The sequence below is a fragment of the Helianthus annuus genome, chromosome 6, assembly GCF_002127325.2.
Source record: "Helianthus annuus cultivar XRQ/B chromosome 6, HanXRQr2.0-SUNRISE, whole genome shotgun sequence".
Lineage (NCBI taxonomy): Eukaryota > Viridiplantae > Streptophyta > Magnoliopsida > Asterales > Asteraceae > Helianthus > Helianthus annuus.
Genome location: NC_035438.2, coordinates 39,590,866 through 39,612,125, shown reverse-complemented (window position 1 = coordinate 39,612,125; position 21,260 = coordinate 39,590,866). Strand labels below are relative to the sequence as shown.

The window sequence follows — 21,260 nt, the reverse complement described above, 5'->3', positions numbered from 1 at the left end:
CTCTCATAGTGATACCCAAATACGAAAAGGGGTGAGACACCACTCTGGCTAACTCATCCACCTATCTACCCTCCACTGCACCCCTATGCCAAAACCTTACCAAGAGAAAAATACTTATTTTTGAGTTAAATAACATATGATCTTTTAAATTTTATAGGTTAAAAAGAACAATGTCTACAACCGACACCATAATTTAAGTTCATTAAAAATCTCCTAACCTAATAAAGTTACAAAAAATTTAAGATAGGTCCATGATTGAGATTTTCTACTTAAAAGCAAGACTCGTAAGTCGTATCAAAGTGTTAAAGGTTCACATGTTGCATGCTTGGGTTTAAAAAAGAATTCATTTCAAACCAATTTGTTGATTGCATGTTCACATATGTTAAGAGCGTATCAGCATATGTCATTTAGCATGTTTGCATTGCATATATCTATCTACACATGTCTGCTTGTTTCATATATTTCAGTGTTTTTGTAGCTATGTTTTTATCTTTAATATATTTTCTACGAAGTTATAGCTAGTACACACATAAAGTCAATATCCAAATGATAGAAATCTTCTCTTCAAGTGAAGAAAAATCATACAATGAAACGTAATTCAAAAATAAAACCCCTCTACTACATTGGTGAAAACAGAACAGTAAATCCCAAGCAGGGATTATCTGATATGATCCATCTATCATACTATCTCTTCAATTTTCACAATATACATAGTAACAAGTACAAAGACACCAAAACAATTCATAACACTATGCTGTTTAGTTTATTTCTGCGAGAGGTGATCGAGAAGCAGGAGTAATCTTGCCGTCCTTAACTTCAAATAACTCGAATGAATGGTTTTCCCTGAATTCCTCCAATAGGGTTTCCATCGGCATTGCCCGAAGCGACTCTATGGTAACCTTACTTGGAACAGCAGTGTCACATCTTACGGGAGTATTACCAGATGGTTCATAATCCTGCACAGAAAAAATATGTCAATATGTACTTATACGAGTATGACTCGTCGAGAATTGATCGTGTGTCGTCTTTGATCTTACCATATACTTCTGCTGGAAAGTATCATGTGCCTTCTGTTGTATCTCATCAGACTGTGTAGAGTGGTCGTTTTGTAAAAATTCAAGAAACACGGTTTGTGCTTTTGTGGTTTCCAAAATTCCGTGAACAGCCTCTTGCTCCTTTTGTGATATACCTACAAAGAATATCCATGTGTAAAACATTATTAGTGACAAATGAACGGAATCGACCCATTCATGCGTAGATATCCGAAAACATACCCTCCATGTATTTGATGATGTCCTCGCTGTTCTTTAAAGCATCCTCTTCCGCGGTTCTCCGTGCAGAACCGACCTCGGCATCATGAAGCTCATTGTTCTCCGAAGCAATTCTGCAGAGTTCAAATAAAAGATAAACATTTACAAGTCTATGCGTTCAAAAGTTTTAAGTACTTATAGAAGGGCAAATAACTAACCTGACAAGTTCGTCAATTGCTAAGACATGTTCTTTACCCACGTTAGTCACCGATTCATGTGTCTTTTTGCAATGATTCATCGCCATATCGGTAGTTTCAACGCTGGATGTAAAAGTTAAAATAAACCAATAACAAGATAAGGTATTTGACTATTTTCATTAACATCAAAACAAAGATGATTGCTCGGAAATTCTTAATTACCATTTTTGTAACAATAACTCAAATCGGCAATGTTTAGCAGCCGAAAAGTCAGCACTGTCTTTTGCATCATTTTCCGCTTGTAAAGAAAATTCTTGCCATTTTCGTTTAGCATCCATTGTAATTCCCTCGATTGAAGAAACATGCCCATCTAAAACGGTCTTGTTACCAGCAGCAGTTTCTCTTATACCGGCTAAACGTGCATCCACCATCTCTATTTGCCTACACATATGACTCGAGACTAAATTTGTGACATCAGCGATAAGCTTCTGTGCGTCAGATCTTGTTTGCTCCTGAAAGAATTTATATAAGAGATGTTAGAACTTAGAAATACGATTTTATTTCATATATGTTATTTAAAATGTTTTGAATGTACTACCTCGTACGCCTTCTGAAAGTCATCGATATTCTTTGTCTGTATCTCGTCAACGTGATTAGCGTGATTTCCTAGCTCTTTTGATTCTTCCGTTAGCTTATCAAATATACCGTTAATGAACTCGGATATATTTGTTGTATGATGGATGCTATCGTCAAATCTCTGTAAAAAGTTAAAGTAAACAAAATTCCTTTAAATACAAATTCAATATATATTCAAAAACAACTTTTATCCTACTAACAAAATGGAACTATTCATGCATGTACAACTATGTCTTTTAGTTTTTTTACACTTGCACCCCCTGCACTTTAAATAAGTACGTTTCTACCACTGAACTTTAATAGCGTTATCATACGACCCCTAAACTTTAAAAATTCTTTTCTTTAACTAATTTACGTTTCTATACCTGAACTTTAATCGAATTACCATACGGCCCTTGAAGTTTAAAAAAAAAATCATTTTTAACCAATATTTTTTCTTTTAACTTTAGATGCGTTTACTTAACTTAGCAGCTTGCTTATTTTTATCGTCATTTCAATGTACTTGTTTTACATACTAAAGTACAAGTTGTTGAAAGTTGAAACCCAGCCCTTACATATCTCCCGCCGAATCTACAACCCTATCGCAACAAGTTACTAATATGGTTTTTATGTTTTTCAGTCGATTTAAACACGTGTCCATATCCTTTGGGCGACTTTATTATTTGGGTTTTCTCTATCGGTTGCTCTGTCGAGTGTCGGTACCATATCGATACCGTAATAAACCAAACTGATACCGACCATATTTTCTCACCATTAACGTTGTTTTTAAGATTGCATCTAAGCTTCCATTTGAAACTTTTTTTAAATTTCAGACCGCCCCGCCGCGAAGCGCGAGTGTAACCCATTAGTTCAATATTAAAGATCAAAAATACCATTAATTCTCATGCAAACAGAAAAGTGCAAACCTTTCTAAGCTCTCTGGCAAAAGACACAATCTCTCCTTGTTGAGTTGATATAACGCCTTGTAGCTCATCGAATATAGATTGTCCTTTTGCAGCTTCTTCAGTCAATAGCTAATATAAAAAGAAAAAAAACAAAGTTTAAATTATATAACAATTAATAGTCGAAACAAGTTTTATGAATGCTAAGTTATTATATGTACTTCTTCAACACAACGAGCATTATAAGAGGCCTTGGTTGAAATATCTTCCAAACTTCCATTAGCACTCGCTTTGTGCAAACGTACAACATTTTCCATGTCTTCAACATGAGAAATATACAAATTCCTTGAAGCAGTTACTTTTTTCTTTAAGTCAGAGATGGCCTGTATTGAAAAACCATTTAAAACAGTTACATATTATTAGTGTGTACGTAGTACGCACACATTATATATTTGGTGTCATGGATCAAGTTGCACCTTATCGTTAATGTTGATAAGAGTGTCACAAAACTTCTCGACGCATTGAAGTTGATCGTTTTGCTGGGTAACAGATGCAGCCACCATGTTGCAAAGAGAGCCGACATCTTGTGCCAGCTCAGCTTCAAACTTATTTACGACTGATCTATTACAAGCATTCAGAGTATCCTCCCTTGCTGCATGAAATTAAAAAGATTATAGTAATATAGTTCAGTATCCACTATCCAAACATGTATGTGTGCATGCATGTATGAAATTATGAATGTATTATGTATGTTGGGGACGGATCATAAGAAAACTAAAAAACTACCAAAAAAAGCCTATAAAACACACCCAAAAAATGGTTTCTATTAAAAATCGCTATTTTTAATGTATAAAAATACGGAAAACCTAAACCCCCTAACCCACCCACCTCCCAAAATCTAAAACTAAACCCTAAATAGCAGTTTTAAATACAAAAAAATGTAAAAAAATGGTGTGTTTTTAGGCCTTTTTTGGTAGTTCTTTAGTTTCATCATTTATATCTAGTTTTCTCATGATCATCTCCCTATGTATAACTATATATATATAGTGAAAGGTTTAACCCAACCCATGCGTAATTATGCAAATAACATGCGTAATTAAACCACGTGCGTAACTATGAAAATAACGTGCGTAATTAGGGTTTAACCCAACCCATGCGTAATTATGCAAATAATGTGCGTAATTATGTATTATAACGTCTGTACTTTAAAAATGAAGTCGCATACCGTCGCACGTTAAGGGGCTATTGTACGCTAACATTCCCCTACACACACACACACACACATATATATATATATATTAAAACCCACTCTCACTATTCATCCTAGCTAATCACATGATGCCACATCTCAGCCTATTTTATCACTTTAATCCCTCAACTTCACCCCTCAATTTAATAAAATTTTGAAATTTCCGTTGTTTTTCTTTATAACTTAATTAGTCCCTCCACTTTGCTAATAACATGTTTAGCCCCTCTAGTTTAATAAAGTGTTCAAATTCCTTTATTTCCATTTTTAACTTTACTAACTAATATATACTAATATACATGTTTAGTCCCTCTACTTTAATAAAGTTTTCATATTCATTTTTTTCTCTTCTAACTTTACTAATATAGACTTATTTTTTTGTCCTACATTTTGACATTAGTTTTTGTAACGTCATTTTTAAACCAAGTGGCTTTCGTACGTACGGTGGTTACGTTTGAATGTTCTTTTCCCCATGGTTCTATGTTATCTCTTACGGTTGGCATACCGAGTGCCAGTACTGTACTAATAATCAAACTCTCACCACAGCGCACGGGTTAAAATACTAATTTCACAAGAGAGAATGCATACCAATTTTCGAAAACAATGATGCATTGTCCTGAAGAGATTTTTCTAAGTCAGCCCGAAGAACACATGCTTGATGAGCCAATGCATTTTCTGTATACAATGTTCAGCCATACGTAAAAGATTAAAAAATGAAAAAAGATTGACAGTTTGAGACCAAAATTATTCAGATATACCTGCTTTTTTCTGTTCTTGTATGATGAAATCTCGCTCCTTGAGAGCATACTCACACTTCTTCAGCGTTTCCTCGGTATTAGCCAACACCTTATTGGTTTGGTTCAATGTGGTCTACGTAAGAGAAAAAATACAAAAGAGGATCAGGTGTTATTTATCAGAGATATTGTTAGAAAAAAAAAAAACAGTCAATCACGAGTCATAATTTACCTGTGTAAATTCAAGTTTGCAGCTCAAATCAGAGCACTCTTCTACTTTGGCGTTAAATTGAGTTTGCAATTCCTCAAATTGCTGGCATGTGACAAAAAAAGTAAGAAAAAATTGCAGAAACAAGTGAACTGCACTAACTACCAACGAAAAATTAACAAACCTTTTGTTGGTTTTCTATCTTGATTCCCATTTTCTCAATTTGATCTGCCATTGACTAAACAAAGCATGTACCGTAAAATTAGGTGCATGTGATGTTAAACTCAAAAAATTGCAGCAAAGGTTATTATGTAAATGCTCAAATGCAATATATAGTGCATAGTAAACATTGTAAGTTTGTAACTTGTATATCAAGATGATAATGAGAGAGCACAAAGCTTCGATACCTTTCGTTCCATTTCCTCTTGGTCATATCGCTCTTTTGGTAAATAAACGCCGTTTTTTTCACGTGAAGCATAAACCTCTGGCAAGAAACGTATAGAAATAAAATTACACATTAGCTATTCCGTATCAATTCCCGTTTTAGTTCTCCAAGACATTATTAAAAAGATACAATTTTTTTACCAGCTTTGAGTCTTTCAATTTCACCATAAAGATCCTTGATTAAAGTTGTTTTCATCATCTTCTGATTTACCTATAGATAAACAAGAGAATTATAAACATTAAATGAGAAAAGAAATAGTCGGCTTGGTCAGTAACATCCAATAACACAAGAGAATAAGTTTGAATATAAGCATACTGATTACAATGGCACAATACCTCTGGCTTGTTCTTTATGTTCTTTGCCCTGTGGGCATAATCTAACGTGCTTAAAGTCTCTTCAAGACAATGAACTGCAGGGGATACAGTGGCAATGATACATGTTTTGGTCCTTCCACCCAATGAGTCGCGAAGTAGACGAGTCAGTTTACTATCCCTGAAATTATTTTTTTTTAAAGATCAGAAATCTACGATCTAGATAAGAGTTAAGACCATATATTACTGAGAGAACAATAAATGACGATAATCCAAAAATATTATCAGTTTTACTAGAGTTCACAAACATTAACAGCACAAATGAAAGGAGCGCTAAACCATAGTCACATGGACTGCCGTACGCTCCGGTACACGGAACAAAAACGGGTACACGGTTCGTGCATTTCTAAGATTCATTGCGAAGAGGGGTAGGTTCATTCGGAACGCCAATGCGGCATGTGGTACGGCGTACTCATATGTCATATACAGAACACAATAGATATTTTCAAAAAATGCTATTTTAAAACAACACATTTCATAGTCATATCAAAGCATTTCATAATCATAAGTTCATAAATTTATATAGACAGGAGTGGGAAATTGGCGCCATAGTAAAACAGCGTGAAAAGCCTGTTCACATAGCGTAGGAACCGAAGAGCCAGCAATTAAATTGCGTCAAAGTCCAATTTTAGGTTTGAAATTGCCTTTTTGTGTCCGGTACGTGTATCGGATCGTTCCCAAACACCGAATTAATTAATCGGGTACACGATTTTTAGTGATTTGGATCGAACTTGTTGAAAATCAAGTACACCCTAATTTTCCGATCTGGATCATGAACCCATGGCGTTCGAGCCGCTTTTGTACCCGATTCTGGTACATGCGATCCGATTCGCGAAACGTGGGGGGTGCAGCGAATCCTGCGACTATGCGCTAAACATATTCAAGAAATAATTCAAACCTATAAGGTATGTGTCCTAGATGTTCCACTAGAGCATTTATTACTCGGCCCAGCGTAAGTAAGCTTTTATTGATTTCTCCAGCTTCTCTTGCACGACCCTAAAAGTCACAAAACATCACAAACTTTTACCATAAACATTACAAGAATATACTCTTTTCAGTAACTTGAAAACAAAAACAATATATGACATGTATTCAGTATTTGTTGAATTATTACCTCCCTTGCACCTGAACGAGAAATGTTTTCCGAACCAGCTAAATCAACCAGATTTAGCTTACCGCATTTGATAAGCTCCTCACCTTCTGGGGTTGACTCTTTAATGTGTATTGTGATTGAAAAAAGTGAGTGTGACCGACTGAAAAATAAAATAAGCCTTACAAGTAAGTATTATTGAAAAAAGTGAGTGTGACTCTTTAATAGCATGCGCAACAACGATAACCTTGATTGTTTATTTAATAAAGTCTCTGCAGTTCGACGTTTAGCAGACCCCCTCTCAAGTAAGGTAAATATTTCACTGGCACTTGTTACGATCTCTTCTTCTAAACCTCTCACAAGAACTCCACCTTTACCATCTTCCATTAAAGGCAAGAGTTTTTTCTGTTTATCTTCCATACCAAATTTCGATATTTCTTCAGGAGCAAGCAAATCGGTGATTTCCTCGTTATAAAGCTCTAAAAATGTTACTTTAACACTGTACTCAGCGTTCTGACCCTCCAACGTGTCAAATATCTGTTTCACAGATCTTGGTATTACGCCTGCACCTGATGGCAACTCTCCTTTTGGCCCACTCTGAAAATCAATTAGTGATGCGTAATTAACAATAAAAAAAACATATCACTAATACATATATTAAGACTAATGTGATTCTAAAATATACTATACCTTGGACCTCTTGCATTCTCCTTCCATAGTGAATGTTTTTCCGGTGCCTGTCTGTCCATAAGCAAATATGGTGCAGTTGAATCCTTCTAAAACTTCGTTAACAATGGGAATAACAGCTTGTTCATATAGATCTTTTTGTTGAGCTGTAGGACCGAAAACCTGCAAAAAGTTGGAAAAGTCACAATCATTTATCACTTGAATGAAAACTATGCATTACCAACCATAAACAAGCGAGTAATAAACTGGTATCACATTATGGAGTTACTTAAGTTTATCGTTTCCCTAGAATATCTAATATTCCCATCATCAAAAAACCGACAACAATGTCCTAACAAGTATGTCCAAAAACCAATTCAATTTGTCATTTTTTCATAAGAGCAAAACAAAAGTAGTGGAAAGACGGCGTTAATTTTCAAATAGACTATCTAAAAAAACAATGTCTCTAATTCAGATATCTCCATTTCTTAAATGATTTTGCTAACAATCTGAACGACGCAGATTTAGGGCACCCTCTTCAAGGTTTTTTTCCCTAATTATTGAGTTCATGAACAAAATAAAACAATAAACCATAAGCCAGTAAGTAATAGACTGGTAATGCCTTTTGAAGTTACGTACGTTTATTATTTCCCTTGGTTTAAAAAAGCGATTGGCGCACAAAAGCGACTAGGTCTAAAATTGAGGCGCAAAGCGCAATAGCGGTGGGCTTTTCGTACACGAGGCGCAAGGTGTTTATATAATTTTTTATATATCTCATAGGTTTTTAGCTTCCTTTAACCAAAATATAGTTATAAATAAAGCTTATATACCATTTTACTTACATGTACAAGTCAAAAAACCCAAAGTACAACTTTTTTCTGCAGAAAAACGCCTCAGATACATGAGGCGCGCGCCTCAGGCCAAAAACCCCAAAAAACCCAAAAATCTGCGCCTTTTTGGCGCTTCTTGTAATTACACAAGGCGCTGAGCGAAAAAGCCCCAGAAGTTGCGCCTTAGGGCGCCTCGCGCCTCAAGCGCGCTTTTTAAAACCAAGTTATTTCCCTAGGATATCTCATATTCCCCTCATCCAAAAACCGACAAAACATTATCCTAACATGAATGTCTGAAGTCTAACTCAATCAGTCCTTTTATATTAAAATTCAAACCAAAAGTAGTAGAACAAAGGAGTTAATTATCAATTACTTAAAAAACAATGTCTCCAATTCAGATCTTCATTTCTTAAATACTTTTGCTAAACAATCTGAAGGGTACAACTTCGGGGCACCATCCTAAAGGCTTTTTTTCCTAATTACAAACTTTATGAATAAAATAACACAATAAAAACATAAGTTGACACAAAAACGATAAACAAGACGCCGAATTCAATAAAACCCTAATCGAAACACAATATCAAATTCCTAAATTCCTATTATAAAAAATTAAGTACCTTGTCAAAAGTGAAAACCCTATCAATTTGCTTTCCAGCAATGTTCTGAGAAACGGCAACTTCTCTCTGATACTCATCACATGTCACCACCTGAGGTGCGTTGTTCTTCAACTCGTCGTTACTAAACGGTCTACCAAACAAACAAAACAATGCAACACAAATTACAGAACACAACAAACCCTAGCAGATCTGTTTCATGAGGAACAAATAGATGATATTATAGTAATTAATAAACACTCTCCGTACCTGCAACGTAGAAGCACTTGCACATTGACGCCTTTATCATGGCGACCGGACATGTTTAGGTTATGAAATGTGTTTTTGCAGCTTTGTTGGTTCGATCGGATGCCGGTTTCGCTGGTTTCTCTCTCTAGAATATATATATATTGGATCTGTTTCTCTCTCTAGAATAATGTTTCGCTGGTTGTTCAGAAGTGTGTGATAGTTTGATCTATGAAGATGGGAGTGAAAGGAGCGGGATGATGAAGGATGAATTTTTGAAATTTTGAAGGGTAGCTCTTCGATGTTGATCTGACCGTTGATTTAAGATGGAGATTGATGATCAAAAGTGGGCTATGTGATGTAGGCTTGCTTTCACCGGCCCAAATACTAGTTTCCAAATTTATCAATAGTGATGGCAAAAATACTTAGTCCGACGGGTATACTTAGGGGTGCAAACGAGTCGAGCTGAGCCCGAGCTTGACCAGGCTCGAGCTCGATTAACTTATGAGAGCTCGGGCTCGAGCTCGGCTCGATTCGAGCTTTGTTTTCAAGGCTCGAGCTCGGCTCGTTTGTATTTTTTCAAGCTCGAGCTCGACTCGGATTCGGCTCGTTTATTATCTATTAATTAATATATTAAATAAAAATAATACAAATAATAGACTTTTTAGGCTCGCGAGCTCGATAAGTGAAGCTCGGGCTCGGGCTCGTTTACTAAATAAGCTTATTTTTAGGTTCGAGGTCGGCTTGTAAACAAGTTTGAATAAGCTCGGCTCGACTCGGCTCGTTTACACTAAGGCTCGATAAGGCTCGACGTGCCTAACGAGCTTCACATGCAAGGCTCGAGCTCGGGCTCGATAAACAAACGAGCTTTATTTCAGGCTCAAGCTCGGCTCGGGCTCGATAAGGCTCGGCTCGTTTCGAGCTTTTTCTCGAGCCGGTCTCGAGTAGCTCGCGAGCCGCTCGGCTCATTTGCACCCCTAGGTATACTCGAAACACGAAGCAGTTGAGACGAGTATACCCGATAATCGACGGGCATTGGGCCAGTTATGGATATAAAAAAATATTTCGCGAGTATGCGATTAGATAATACTCGACCTGATTACTCGAAACTATGTACTCGTTTATCCGAAATATATACCAAAAAACTTTAAGTATTCATATTTGTTGGTAATGTTTCATTTTTTGCAGCTTTATTATTTGAAAAATAAACTTTTATTCGAAATATATATTCTGATGGCATTATTGATATTCATATGTTGTTATATGTTATGAAATGCAAATTTATTTTTTAGATTAATATTATAATATATACATATTTTTTAAAATATATCAAATATTATTATGGTGATGATGATATGTATGTTATTTATAATAATTTAATATATGATATATAGATTTTTAAAACATAAATATATAAAGGAAAGTGAAAAATATATCAGAATTTTTTTGAACGATAAACTGACTTACTTAAAATAATCATACAAATGTACCTTACAGAATTTGAACCCTCCGGCCTCCACGTCTTGGATTGAGAGAAAATACGTGACCACCAAACTATGTCTCTTGAGGACTTTGGGTTTTCAAGATAAGTTGCCTTTTTATCACTTGGGTAAGTTTCGGCATGATTATTGGAGCAATAACATAGAGAATTTGTGAATTTGGTTGTTAGTATATTGTTTCATCTTGAGACCAAATGCGGTATATGTTTTTTGTTTCATTTTTTTCTCTTGAAAAGATAATTAACCATAGTTAGGTAGTTTAACAAAACTGACACATTTTTTCTTGTTTGAATGGAAAAACCATTGGACAACTATTTCATTGAAGTTTTTATTAGATTTCATACAACAATATAATCATTTGAGGATCAATTTTGTTTGTTACTGCAAATGATTAACCTTTGCAAATTCAATTTTGGATGATTAACCTCAAATGTGTTCGATACTTACTATTTCGAGATCACCAATGGTTTGCAAAGAGAAAAGGGGCAACTCTCTGGGCGAAAATGGCGACTAAGAAGACCTAGACGATTTCTTTCGATCCTGAGCTCTTTTGATCCTCGTTAGTGTCTAAGATTCAGATTCCTTCTCTGTTTGTTATCAAGAGGCAATAATAGTTTGAAGGCTGATAATCGGATTTATCTTCTGATTGGAGGCCGTCAATCTGTATTAGGGTTTCTGACGGCAACAAGGCATCAACGTATAATCAGTTTTGGGTTTTGCGGCTGCTAACTTTTCCGATTAGGATTCTGTGGCCGTATACTTTCATTGTCTCTAGGGTTTATTCAGGCTGCTTGGTCGGCAAGTAGGGTTTGTTGCGGCTACTTTCAGGTCTGGTGCGGCTGGTTAATTACAATTCGGCTACATTCTGCTCGTTCTTTCTGACTGAAGGCGGCTAGGGTTTGTCGTATTAGGGATGGATGATGTTAGTGGTTCTGGTGGAAAGACACAGGATCTTCATGCGACACCGAGGGCAACGTTTGAAGAAATTGCAGCAAGGTTTAAAATTATTGGTGATTTATCGGCTCAAACTGAACCTCGTCATGTCAACATAATTGATGAATTGTTACAGAATTCAGTTCCAATCGAAGCTGAAAACCTGCGGTCAGCAACTAAGGTTTCGGATTGGGAAGGGATTAAACAAGCTACCAAGAGATATGAGCACAGATTGGAATCCAATGCTGCTGCTTTGGCAGGTCATGGTAATCCGAAACCTTCAGCAACGACGGAACCGGTTTCATTTGCAAATGCAGTTAAGAACTCGAAGGAGAAGGTGACGGTCAACTTTAGGGAGATGGAGTCTTCTGAGGTTGTCGAAGGAGCTGATGTTGTTATTCCGCTGGCTTCGGTTCAGCAAGTCACGGACAGGTATGCAAACACCCTCTATGGGTATTTCTTGGGTAAACGACTAGCGTTTCCGGTGGTGGATTTCTTTGCTAAGAACAATTGGGTTAAATATGGTCTGGTTAGATTGATGATGAATGCGAACGGCTTCTTTTTCTTTAAGTTTAAAACTAAGGAAGGGATGGATAAAATGTTAGAGGATGGGCCATGGATGATAAGAAATGTTCCGATTATTTTGAAGATGTGGTCGGCCTCTATCAAACTGGAAAAAGAGGATATCAAAGCTATTCCGGTGTGGGTTAAAATGCACGATGTGCCGTTAACGGCATATACTGAGGATGGTCTTAGTTTGATTGCATCAAAGATAGGGGTCCCTAAGATGTTGGATACGTATACTGCTACGATGTGTGCTGAATCTTGGGGAAGAAGTAGTTACGCCAGAGCTCTTGTTGAAGTGCAGGCGGGGGTTGACTTAAAAAGAAGGGTCACTGTTGCAATTCCATCTTTAGATGGTAATGGTTATTCTAAGGTGGAAGTTAAGATTGAATATGATTGGGAGCCGTTACGGTGTTCTTCTTGCTGTGTTTTTGGTCATGATGATAGTTCGTGTCCAAAGAACCCTCAGGTTGTTCCAAATGTGGATTCTGGAAAGAATGTGGATGATTTCCAGGATGTGGGTGCGAGAAAGAAGAAAGCTAACGTCCAAGGTCTACACATGAAAAATCAGAAACCTAAATTTGTTTATAGACCAGTTACCAATCCTAAACCAAAACCGGCCTTGAAGAGTTCGAACCGGGTTTCTACTTCAAATCCGTTTGATGCCCTTAGGGATGATGATGGTGATCAGGAAGGTAAAACTGTGGGGCGAATAGAGAAAAAAGAGAAACAGGTGACTGATAGGCAGGATTCGGATGAAGAGGAGGTTGTTGAAGTCTACAATGAAACGAGTAAATTTATGACATCGGGGCTCCATCCTTTTTCTTCGAAAGCAGGGGCAAGCACCTCTTCCACAAAATTCTCAAATGGATAGGCTGTCTTTGGTTCGTTTGAAGGGGTTGCCGGTTTGTGGCAGCTTTATTTTTGATGATGGCGGTTGAGTTTTTGTTTTTGTTTTGCATTGTCTTGTCTACTAGATCTCTTCTTTGATGAATAGTAGGCTAGGTTTTTGGGATGTCATAGTTAATTTGTTTTTGCTTTGTTTTACATATATGGGGCATGTCCTATATATGAACTAGTGTGGAACTCATCCTCACTACTTGTACTTATTTGTGTTGGAATTTAATAGAATCACCGGGGTAACCCTTTACCCAAAAAAGATACTTACTATTTCAAAAGTTGTCTTTGTAGAACTATTCCGAAAGATGACCGACCAAACTTAACACCTAAGTTGACCGATAATGATTAGATTTTACAAAGTTCATCAATAATTAAGTATAAACCAAGGTTCATCAACCTATGCGACTCGATGGGTTAAAGGTTCATATAATTCCATAAGAATGTACATTTTATACCTCCTAACTTTGATTTTATTTAACTAAAACCCTTTGTTGGTTGTAAATAGTGATTACAGTAAAATAGTTGAAACTTAAATCACCAAACAAATTATACTAAAGTACTAAACTAAGTATTATAATTACCCATTTCATCTCATAAATCCATGTTTATCAAGTTGTACTATACCATCTCACATAACTCATGGAACTTGGCTCCATAATTGGAAAAATGAACTCTTGTCATAGAAAAGAAACCACAGATAGTGACCGGTATTTTCTTAGGGCGTCCCGTGATATATTCATTATAACCAAATCAAGCAAGTAAGCAACTAAAAGATCAACAAAGAAGTATATATTTTTTTGTATCAAAACCAAGTGTGACCAATACATAGTGTTATATCATGTATTTACTATTTACTATTCTAGGAGCATAAATGCTCTAAATAAACTCTTCAACCAAACTACTCAAATCACATTTTCCATTACAAGATTCCACAACACTCACCACCTCTTGAAAAGCATTGACACTACATGGAACCACCAATCCACTCTTCTGGCCAAACCCGAACACCTCGGATGACTTCTCTAGCAACATCTTGAAAAGAGGGTGAGACAAGTAGCCCACGGGGACAACGAACCTACGCCTTTCTTCCCCTACATAAAGAGTGACAAAACCAGTAGGGGTTTTGCAGGATGGTGAAGAACATGAAGACGGCGAACTTATTTCTTCTTCACCATCCCCGAGTAACCATTCGTCATGTGACGACTCATTGGCACCTCGCGCCTTAGCCTTCTTGGCTAGGTTCTTGATCGAACCAATCCTCTTCCCTAGCATTTTCTTCTTGGCAAAAAGAAAGATGATTTGTGTAATGGCAATGGATGTAAAAGTTGGGTGGGCATGTGTATCATATATATGGTGGGAGGGAATGTTTTAAAGAAAGTCAACCTTTTGACTTTATCTTTGAAATAATGAACGTGGGCCTATGATATTGTGTTGGTGTAATGAATTTAGAGTCTTGTTCTGACTTATTTTGGGGTCAAAAATAATTTAATCAATACTATGTCAACATATGAATATATAATTCTCAATATATTTAAGATGTGGAGTTGAAAGTGGGTGGCATGATGAATGTGGACGTGTATAATTATTTTAGTTTATGTGGTTCATATAATATGATTTAAAAACTAAAAAAGATCTCGTTATTATACAAGGTCTCCATAACGTGCGAGACTGTTATAGAATTATGAAAGCAATCTTCAACACGAATTGTGGAAATTTCGTACAACTGTTTGTACTTTAAGTGTCTTGGCTGAGTCAACCTACCTTAAAAGAAAACAATAGTTTTAAATTCAAATCTAAAAGATTATTATTATTTATATTAAGAGTTAAATGTCATTTTAGTCTATGTGGTTTGGTTCATTTTGTCAGTTTAGTCAGGGGCGGACCCACATTGGTGCCACCGGGGTCCCCGGACCCCAATCTTTTTAAAAAAAATAGTAGATTCGGTATATTAAATTGTATTTGGACCCCATAAATACAATTAGGTGGACACCATAGAAATAAAAAGAAAGTTGGTGTAGTGGTAAATCTCCTTGTTTTCCACCAAGAGGTCATGGGTTCAATCCTTGATAAGCCCATTTTTCTTATTTTTTTTAAAAATCTAGTTCAAACCTCACTTTAACTCGACCCGAACGAGGACCGACCCGAAAATGGACCCCATTGAAATAAAATCTTGGGTCCGCCACTGAGTTTAGTTCAAATGTTTTATTTTTTGTATGTGGGTCCAAAAAGGTTTCGTCGTTGCCATTTGTAGGATCGTGCGACTGACCCAAATGAGTCGTTCAGAGGAGTTTTACTCTGTTTCAGGTGCGGAAAACAAGAAACAAAGGTAGAAACAGCTAAATATTCACTTTAAACACTAATTGTATTGATCTGACGTTGTTTACAATCAAACCTCACACCGGCAGCACTTCGTCATGGAATACAAGGAACCTGATATCTGATTTCGCTCCAGGCCACCTATATATAGGGGCCTGATTCCGCTCGTAATGACACAGAAGCAGTAGGAGCGGCGGAATCACCTACATGACATTTGGAGCGAAATTAAACGTTGTGATTCCGTTCGAAAGTGTCTTCATGACATTTCAGGCGGAATTAGCCTTTGGAGCGAAATCAGCATCTTAATCACCTAAACATGCTAATTTCTCGTACAATGTGCCCTGATCTATTCTATCTTAGTCTAAGACTCGATACAAGACGAAGTCGACAGATGTATGCACCAACAGACTCCCCCTCAGATGTTGACGAGTCTTACATGTCGAGTCTTCTCAAACTTCAGTCTTGATCAGTCTCTGGGCTTCATACTCTCTATCTTCATCAACAGACTCCCCTTAACAAAATGCTGGCATTCCTTTAGTTCTTCAGCATCATCTGCTTCAGGATCGTTGTCTGGCTTTTACAGGTTCATGATAGTTGCCTGGCTTTAACTTTGTCCATAGAATCGAAACCTGGCACATGCTCTATCCACAGAGTCCTCAGGTATCATAACCTGGCTCTCATAAGCTTCTCATAATCGATCAAATCTGGCTTTCTTTCATGCAGCTTTGATTCCAAGATCGAAACTTGGCTATGCTTGGTTCTGGTTCTGCTCAGGATCGATAACCCAACTCATACTTAACCTGCATAAACTCTACCTCAAAGTAAGTTTTACACATTTAACAATTTAGAATATATGCATTAACATTGATTCTCCCTCAAAAGAAACTATCCTCTTTGCTGAACCACTTGTTGATTTATAAACACATTTGATGTTCAAGACACACTCCCCCTCACAACAATGTCATCATGTTTAGCACTTGAGACTTTGAAAATCAGCTTTCCAATATCAGTTGTCGAAAATCTTTTTGAATTTTTCAAAAGTTTTATGCTAATTTTTGGATTTTGAAAAGTAAAGAAGATAAAGACAATATTTTTTTTTCGAGTTTGTGTAAGAGGATCATATCAGTTTTTGAGACAAGTCACTAACATCGTTAAGCTTGATTTCATTTTAAGTTCTAAACAATTCACCTAGATTGTCAGTATATTGATCCACTTAAATTTTCACACAAAATTCAATTGTTTCGAGATACAAGATTAATGTTTTAATGACTTAAACTTATCCGTGTGTCCCACTACTTGAATATACTCCCGTATCCAGATCCCAATATTCAGTCTTACAGGTGAGTATACCACAGATGATATCTGTTCAGGGGTTAATTGCGAGGGTCGTGAGAGCTCAGGTCGATACTTCCGTATACGCAAAGAGATGACCGGCTTCAACTTTTGGTGTGTCCCCTTTAGATGATCTTTTGTTACAACAGCAATGACTATCAATTTTATTGTTTCATCAATTTGCTGAGGGCGAGCTTATATTTCAAAGCATTTGCAAAAAGTATTATCCGGGGACTAGGTCAGTATTTCCATACAGCAGAAGTCCGGGATAATACCCCAGATATCACTGAGCATAAAGACCTAGTATCTCAGAATAAGGGACCTTTCAAACAAGATTTCAGGGGTTACCTATATATCCAAGAAATTGTTACCCACAGAAAAAGCAAGTTTGAATTTTTAGGTTTATATCTCGTCACAATCTACTAAATGTGCAAAAACCTACTGGCATATCCGCAGTGAGATTATTTATCACATTTTAACTTTCCATATCTTTAGCATGTTGTGACAGTCCACTGATGTACTATCATTTCCTCTTTTCACAACAAAACTCGTTTTTGATTTTATAATGTTTTTGGCTTTTTTCAAATTTTCTAATGTTTTTGGATTTTCTGAAATTTTCTACTCCCCTAAAATGCAAACATATTAAAGAAATTTGAAAACTATCTAAGTTCTTGACCCAATTAAAGAAAATTCAAAACAAACTGTACAAGTAAAGTGACAACCGATATCGAATCGCATCAAATCTCCATCCACTTGGCATAAACAATTAGAATTTCCCCTTTTAACAAACTATTTTCTCGTTTAGATTTCAAAACACTTAAGTTTGTTTTAATCAAAATGATTTTTCCGGAAAATAAGTTTGTTATAACCACTTGTAGGTTCACTTGTAAGTTAAGGGTATGGTTCATCATATTGTTCATCAAACACTTGTAGTAGATCAAGTACAAATTAATGTCCCTGATTTACCATATGCAAAAATGCACCTTCTGTACCAATTGTAAAAACACAAACACCTGTACCATGTGTAGGAAACAAACATCTACACACGTCATTTTACCAATCAAAGATGCCGATTCCAGCTTCTCACTTATTAGCCTGGAAGCTCCGGCGTAGTCCTTCAACCTGTAAAATTTAAACAATTTTTCAAATCTTTCACAAAAACACTTTACAAGAATGATGCCAATTCCTGATCCACGATTACAAACTTGGGATCTCCGGCGTAGTCCTAAGACTTCAAGGGAAAAGAATTTCCACCCAAGTCTTTTCAGACTTGAGGGTTTTCAATTCTTGCTCAGTAGGGTTGTAAGTTGCCTTTTTAGTTGCATAAAAATCTTTAACCCCTTTTGCTTTACCATCAAGCATTTTCCCAAAAATTTTCTTAACATTCCCATTGAATGTTTTCTCAACATCAAACTCATTTTTCTCGGGGTAAAACTGATCCGAGATTTCAACCTTACCAACTTTCTTTTTAATTTCTTCAAATTTCAGTGATGGAAATTCATCATCATTCACTGAATCTTTTGTCTCAACCTGTGGCTCTTCTGGCTTTGTGGAACCAGATTCATCGCCGACTTTCTCATCAACCCTTTTAACAACCCACACTTGGTTGTATTTACCTTTCTTTTTATGAAGATTTTTCTTAGAACATTCACCGACTTCATGAATGGAATTTTCAAAAATTTTTACTTATTCAATTGGTTTTTCATCTTTTTCAACAACCTTTTCTTTTAGCTTTTCAGAAACTCCCTGTTTTGCCTTAGCATTTTTCGGACAATTCCATGCAATATGACCAACTTCATTGCATTTGAAACAGGTTCGAGTTTCTTTTGGATGAAAAACTCTAGTTCCATTCCTTTTCTTCTCAGCAAGAAACTCCTGGTTTGATTGTCTCCAGAAATGTTTCTTCTGTTCATCCTTGGCATTCCACTGAAACAAATTCCGTTTTTGTTTTAGAATTTTTCTCATTTTTATAGTTTTCTGGTGGAGTAAAACCTAAACCTTTCTTTTTGTAGCTACGATTTTGGTTTGGTTTCTTTTGAAAACCAGGACCAGAATTGTAACCCTTTTTCTTGTTTAAACGTTGTTGAACTCTTGAAGTGTATTTTTTAGATTTTCCAGTAAGATTTAAATCTTTTATTTCAGAAATATTAATTTCTGTCATTTGAAAATCTTTTTGATCATGTCAAATCGAACACTTCTTATTGGAAACTCTTTGTCAGAATATAGCTTGTCATAATCATTCAAAGTATATGCTACTTCAAATGTTTCATCATTCAAGTTTGATTTTTCTAACAGAAACTCTTTGCTATAAACCCGTTTAACCGACGATTTTGGACTGTTGACTGACGAATTTGACCCTCCAGACTCAGACTTTGACTCAGACTCCTCATCAGTATCCAACACCTTATCGACCACCTTTTTGATTAACTCAGACTCATGATCAGTGTCAGACGATGTGTAAGTGACATCAATGTTTTCTGGTAATTCATCAGTTGTATCAGTTTTTAACTTTATATTGACTGCTTTTTCAAGTTGCTCCTCATTTGGTTTCCTAAGAGAATACCCTTCCCATATCGGAGGCGGACACTTGTTATAGCTAACAGTTGGTTTCTTACCACTATCTTTCTTCTTTGGCTTGTCATCTTGGAAAGCTTCAAAACCTGCAACAGTCGGATAAATTCGATCAATGAGATAAACAGAACTATAATAGCTTTGTAATAAACGTCTAATTCTCTCATTCTCAATTTTCTCTGTTTCCAACTCTTGCTTCCACTTAGCACTTTCTTCGATGTAGAAGTTGATAGCTTTCTGCTTCGACATCATCACAGCATTCATCATTGTCAAAGCGTTCTCTCTTTCTGAGTTTGTCTTTTGAAGACCAGTCACTGTTCTGTTCAAGACATCATAAGATTCTTTCACATAATTGAGATTGAACAGTAATTGCTCTTTGTTCTTTTCATACCCAACCAACTTTTCTTCTTTGGCTGCACATTCTTTGCATGGTTCAAAACATTTTGAACATGGCTTGACGACTTCAACAATCTTTTCAACTTCGACAAATTTCTCTACTTCGATCACTTTCTCAGCTTCAGTCACCTTTTCTTCTTTTTTCACTTGCTCAGTCTCAACTATCTTCTCAGCAATACTTTCAGCATTCTCATTCTGAACAACATCTTCAGATTTCATTTGTTGTTGTTCTTTAGCAGCTCGTTTCTCCTTCAGTTTTTCCAAGCGATCTGCAAAATAGAAATGAAAACTTTCAGGAGACAGATGAGATTTTGCAATGTTAATATGTTTTTCTTCCTCATCGTCACTACTATCATCAACTGGTGACTGATCAAACTCGATTGATTTTTCAGAATTATCATCCGAGGAACCAGAAACAGATGGTGTTTGATCAAAGACAACTTCTTTTTCTGAACTAGCATCACTTTGTGAACTTTCATCTGCACTCAATGAGCTTTCATCAGAAACAACAGACTCTTCCTCCACATTCTTCACAGTCTCACCAATAGACTTCATCCATGTGGCAAACATATCTGGTTCTCTAACAATCTTAGCAATGAATGCTTTGAACTCTCCTTTTTCATCAACAAACATATCCCAGCTGAAGCCTTCAGGTAATCTTTCATCATCCTGATTGACTAAACAGACTTTGCTTTCTGGTGATATGTAGTCGTTCCAGTTAAAATCTACCAAACATGCTCTCTTAGAATCCTCGATTTTTCTACCATGAGCCACCTGCGGTTCTTGTAGTTGTTGCTGACCCACTTGCTGATAAATGGCTTTCCGGTAGTAGTCGTCTTTTCCGAACGGATTCTGAGTTCCACTAGCTTCCCTGTTCTTGCATTCTCTCTTGAAATGGCCTTTCTCCCTGCACCGAAAACAAGTAACTTTAGATTTATCAAAACCTAAAGTAGAAACATGTGCATCAAGAAAGTCATTTCTCCCAGTAATAAGCTTGAATTTTTCATCTCATCTAAGAACACTGGCTAGACACCATTTGATATCCAATAATTCCATCTCTTCAGCGTCTATCTGATCGTAATCCTCCTTTGTGAGCATAGGATTCCCGATCCGACCTGCAACTAGACCTTCATACGAGAGAAGCACAGAACCAAGTAATGCCATGTGATCTTTCGCGACTTCTTCCGAAAAAACTTTGACCATCAGGAAGATTTAGAGCGATGTTGCATTGGATCACACAACCATTTCCCGTTTTTGAACTTTGATTCTGAAAACGTTCTGATGAACTCTTGGGATTAACACTCGGATATGAAGAGAATCCACTGCTTTTGTTTGAAGTCTGATCAACTTTTTCCG

At 36.4% G+C, this 21,260-nt stretch overlaps 2 protein-coding genes across 2 annotated transcripts; both read right to left on the bottom strand.

Moving 5' to 3' along the window:
* Positions 1 to 532: 532 nt before the first annotated feature.
* Positions 533 to 9,681, bottom strand: LOC110865271 (kinesin-like protein KIN-5C). Its single transcript, XM_022114508.2, has 22 exons — positions 9,418 to 9,681; positions 9,172 to 9,301; positions 7,749 to 7,907; positions 7,306 to 7,655; positions 7,083 to 7,221; positions 6,867 to 6,964; positions 5,933 to 6,089; positions 5,738 to 5,807; positions 5,560 to 5,636; positions 5,337 to 5,390; positions 5,177 to 5,257; positions 4,969 to 5,080; positions 4,799 to 4,885; positions 3,441 to 3,616; positions 3,186 to 3,347; positions 2,989 to 3,096; positions 2,046 to 2,204; positions 1,670 to 1,959; positions 1,469 to 1,570; positions 1,275 to 1,384; positions 1,038 to 1,189; positions 533 to 956 (listed from the first exon to the last, which is right to left on the bottom strand). The coding sequence occupies exons 1-22, from the start codon at positions 9,468 to 9,470 to the stop codon at positions 759 to 761; spliced, it is 3,024 nt and encodes a 1,007-aa protein (XP_021970200.1). The 5' UTR covers positions 9,471 to 9,681; the 3' UTR covers positions 533 to 758.
* Positions 9,682 to 14,165: 4,484 nt separating this feature from the next.
* Positions 14,166 to 14,561, bottom strand: LOC110944639 (auxin-induced protein 15A). Its single transcript, XM_022186293.1, has one exon. It carries the CDS (start codon positions 14,559 to 14,561, stop codon positions 14,166 to 14,168), a length of 396 nt encoding a protein of 131 aa, XP_022041985.1.
* Positions 14,562 to 21,260: the final 6,699 nt, after the last annotated feature.

Bases quoted from the DNA above. Each gene is read 5' to 3' on its own strand.
- LOC110865271 (XM_022114508.2), bottom strand. From the start codon at position 9,470: ATGTCCGGTCGCCATGATAAAGGCGTCAATGTGCAAGTGCTTCTACGT. The intron at 6,090-6,866 runs GTTTGAATTATT...AAATAATTTCAG, and splicing joins CTAGGACACATACCTTATAG to GGATAGTAAACTGACTCGTC. The intron at 5,808-5,932 runs GTATTGTGCCAT...GTTTATCTATAG, and splicing joins ACATAAAGAACAAGCCAGAG to GTAAATCAGAAGATGATGAA.
- LOC110944639 (XM_022186293.1), bottom strand. From the start codon at position 14,561: ATGCTAGGGAAGAGGATTGGTTCGATCAAGAACCTAGCCAAGAAGGCT.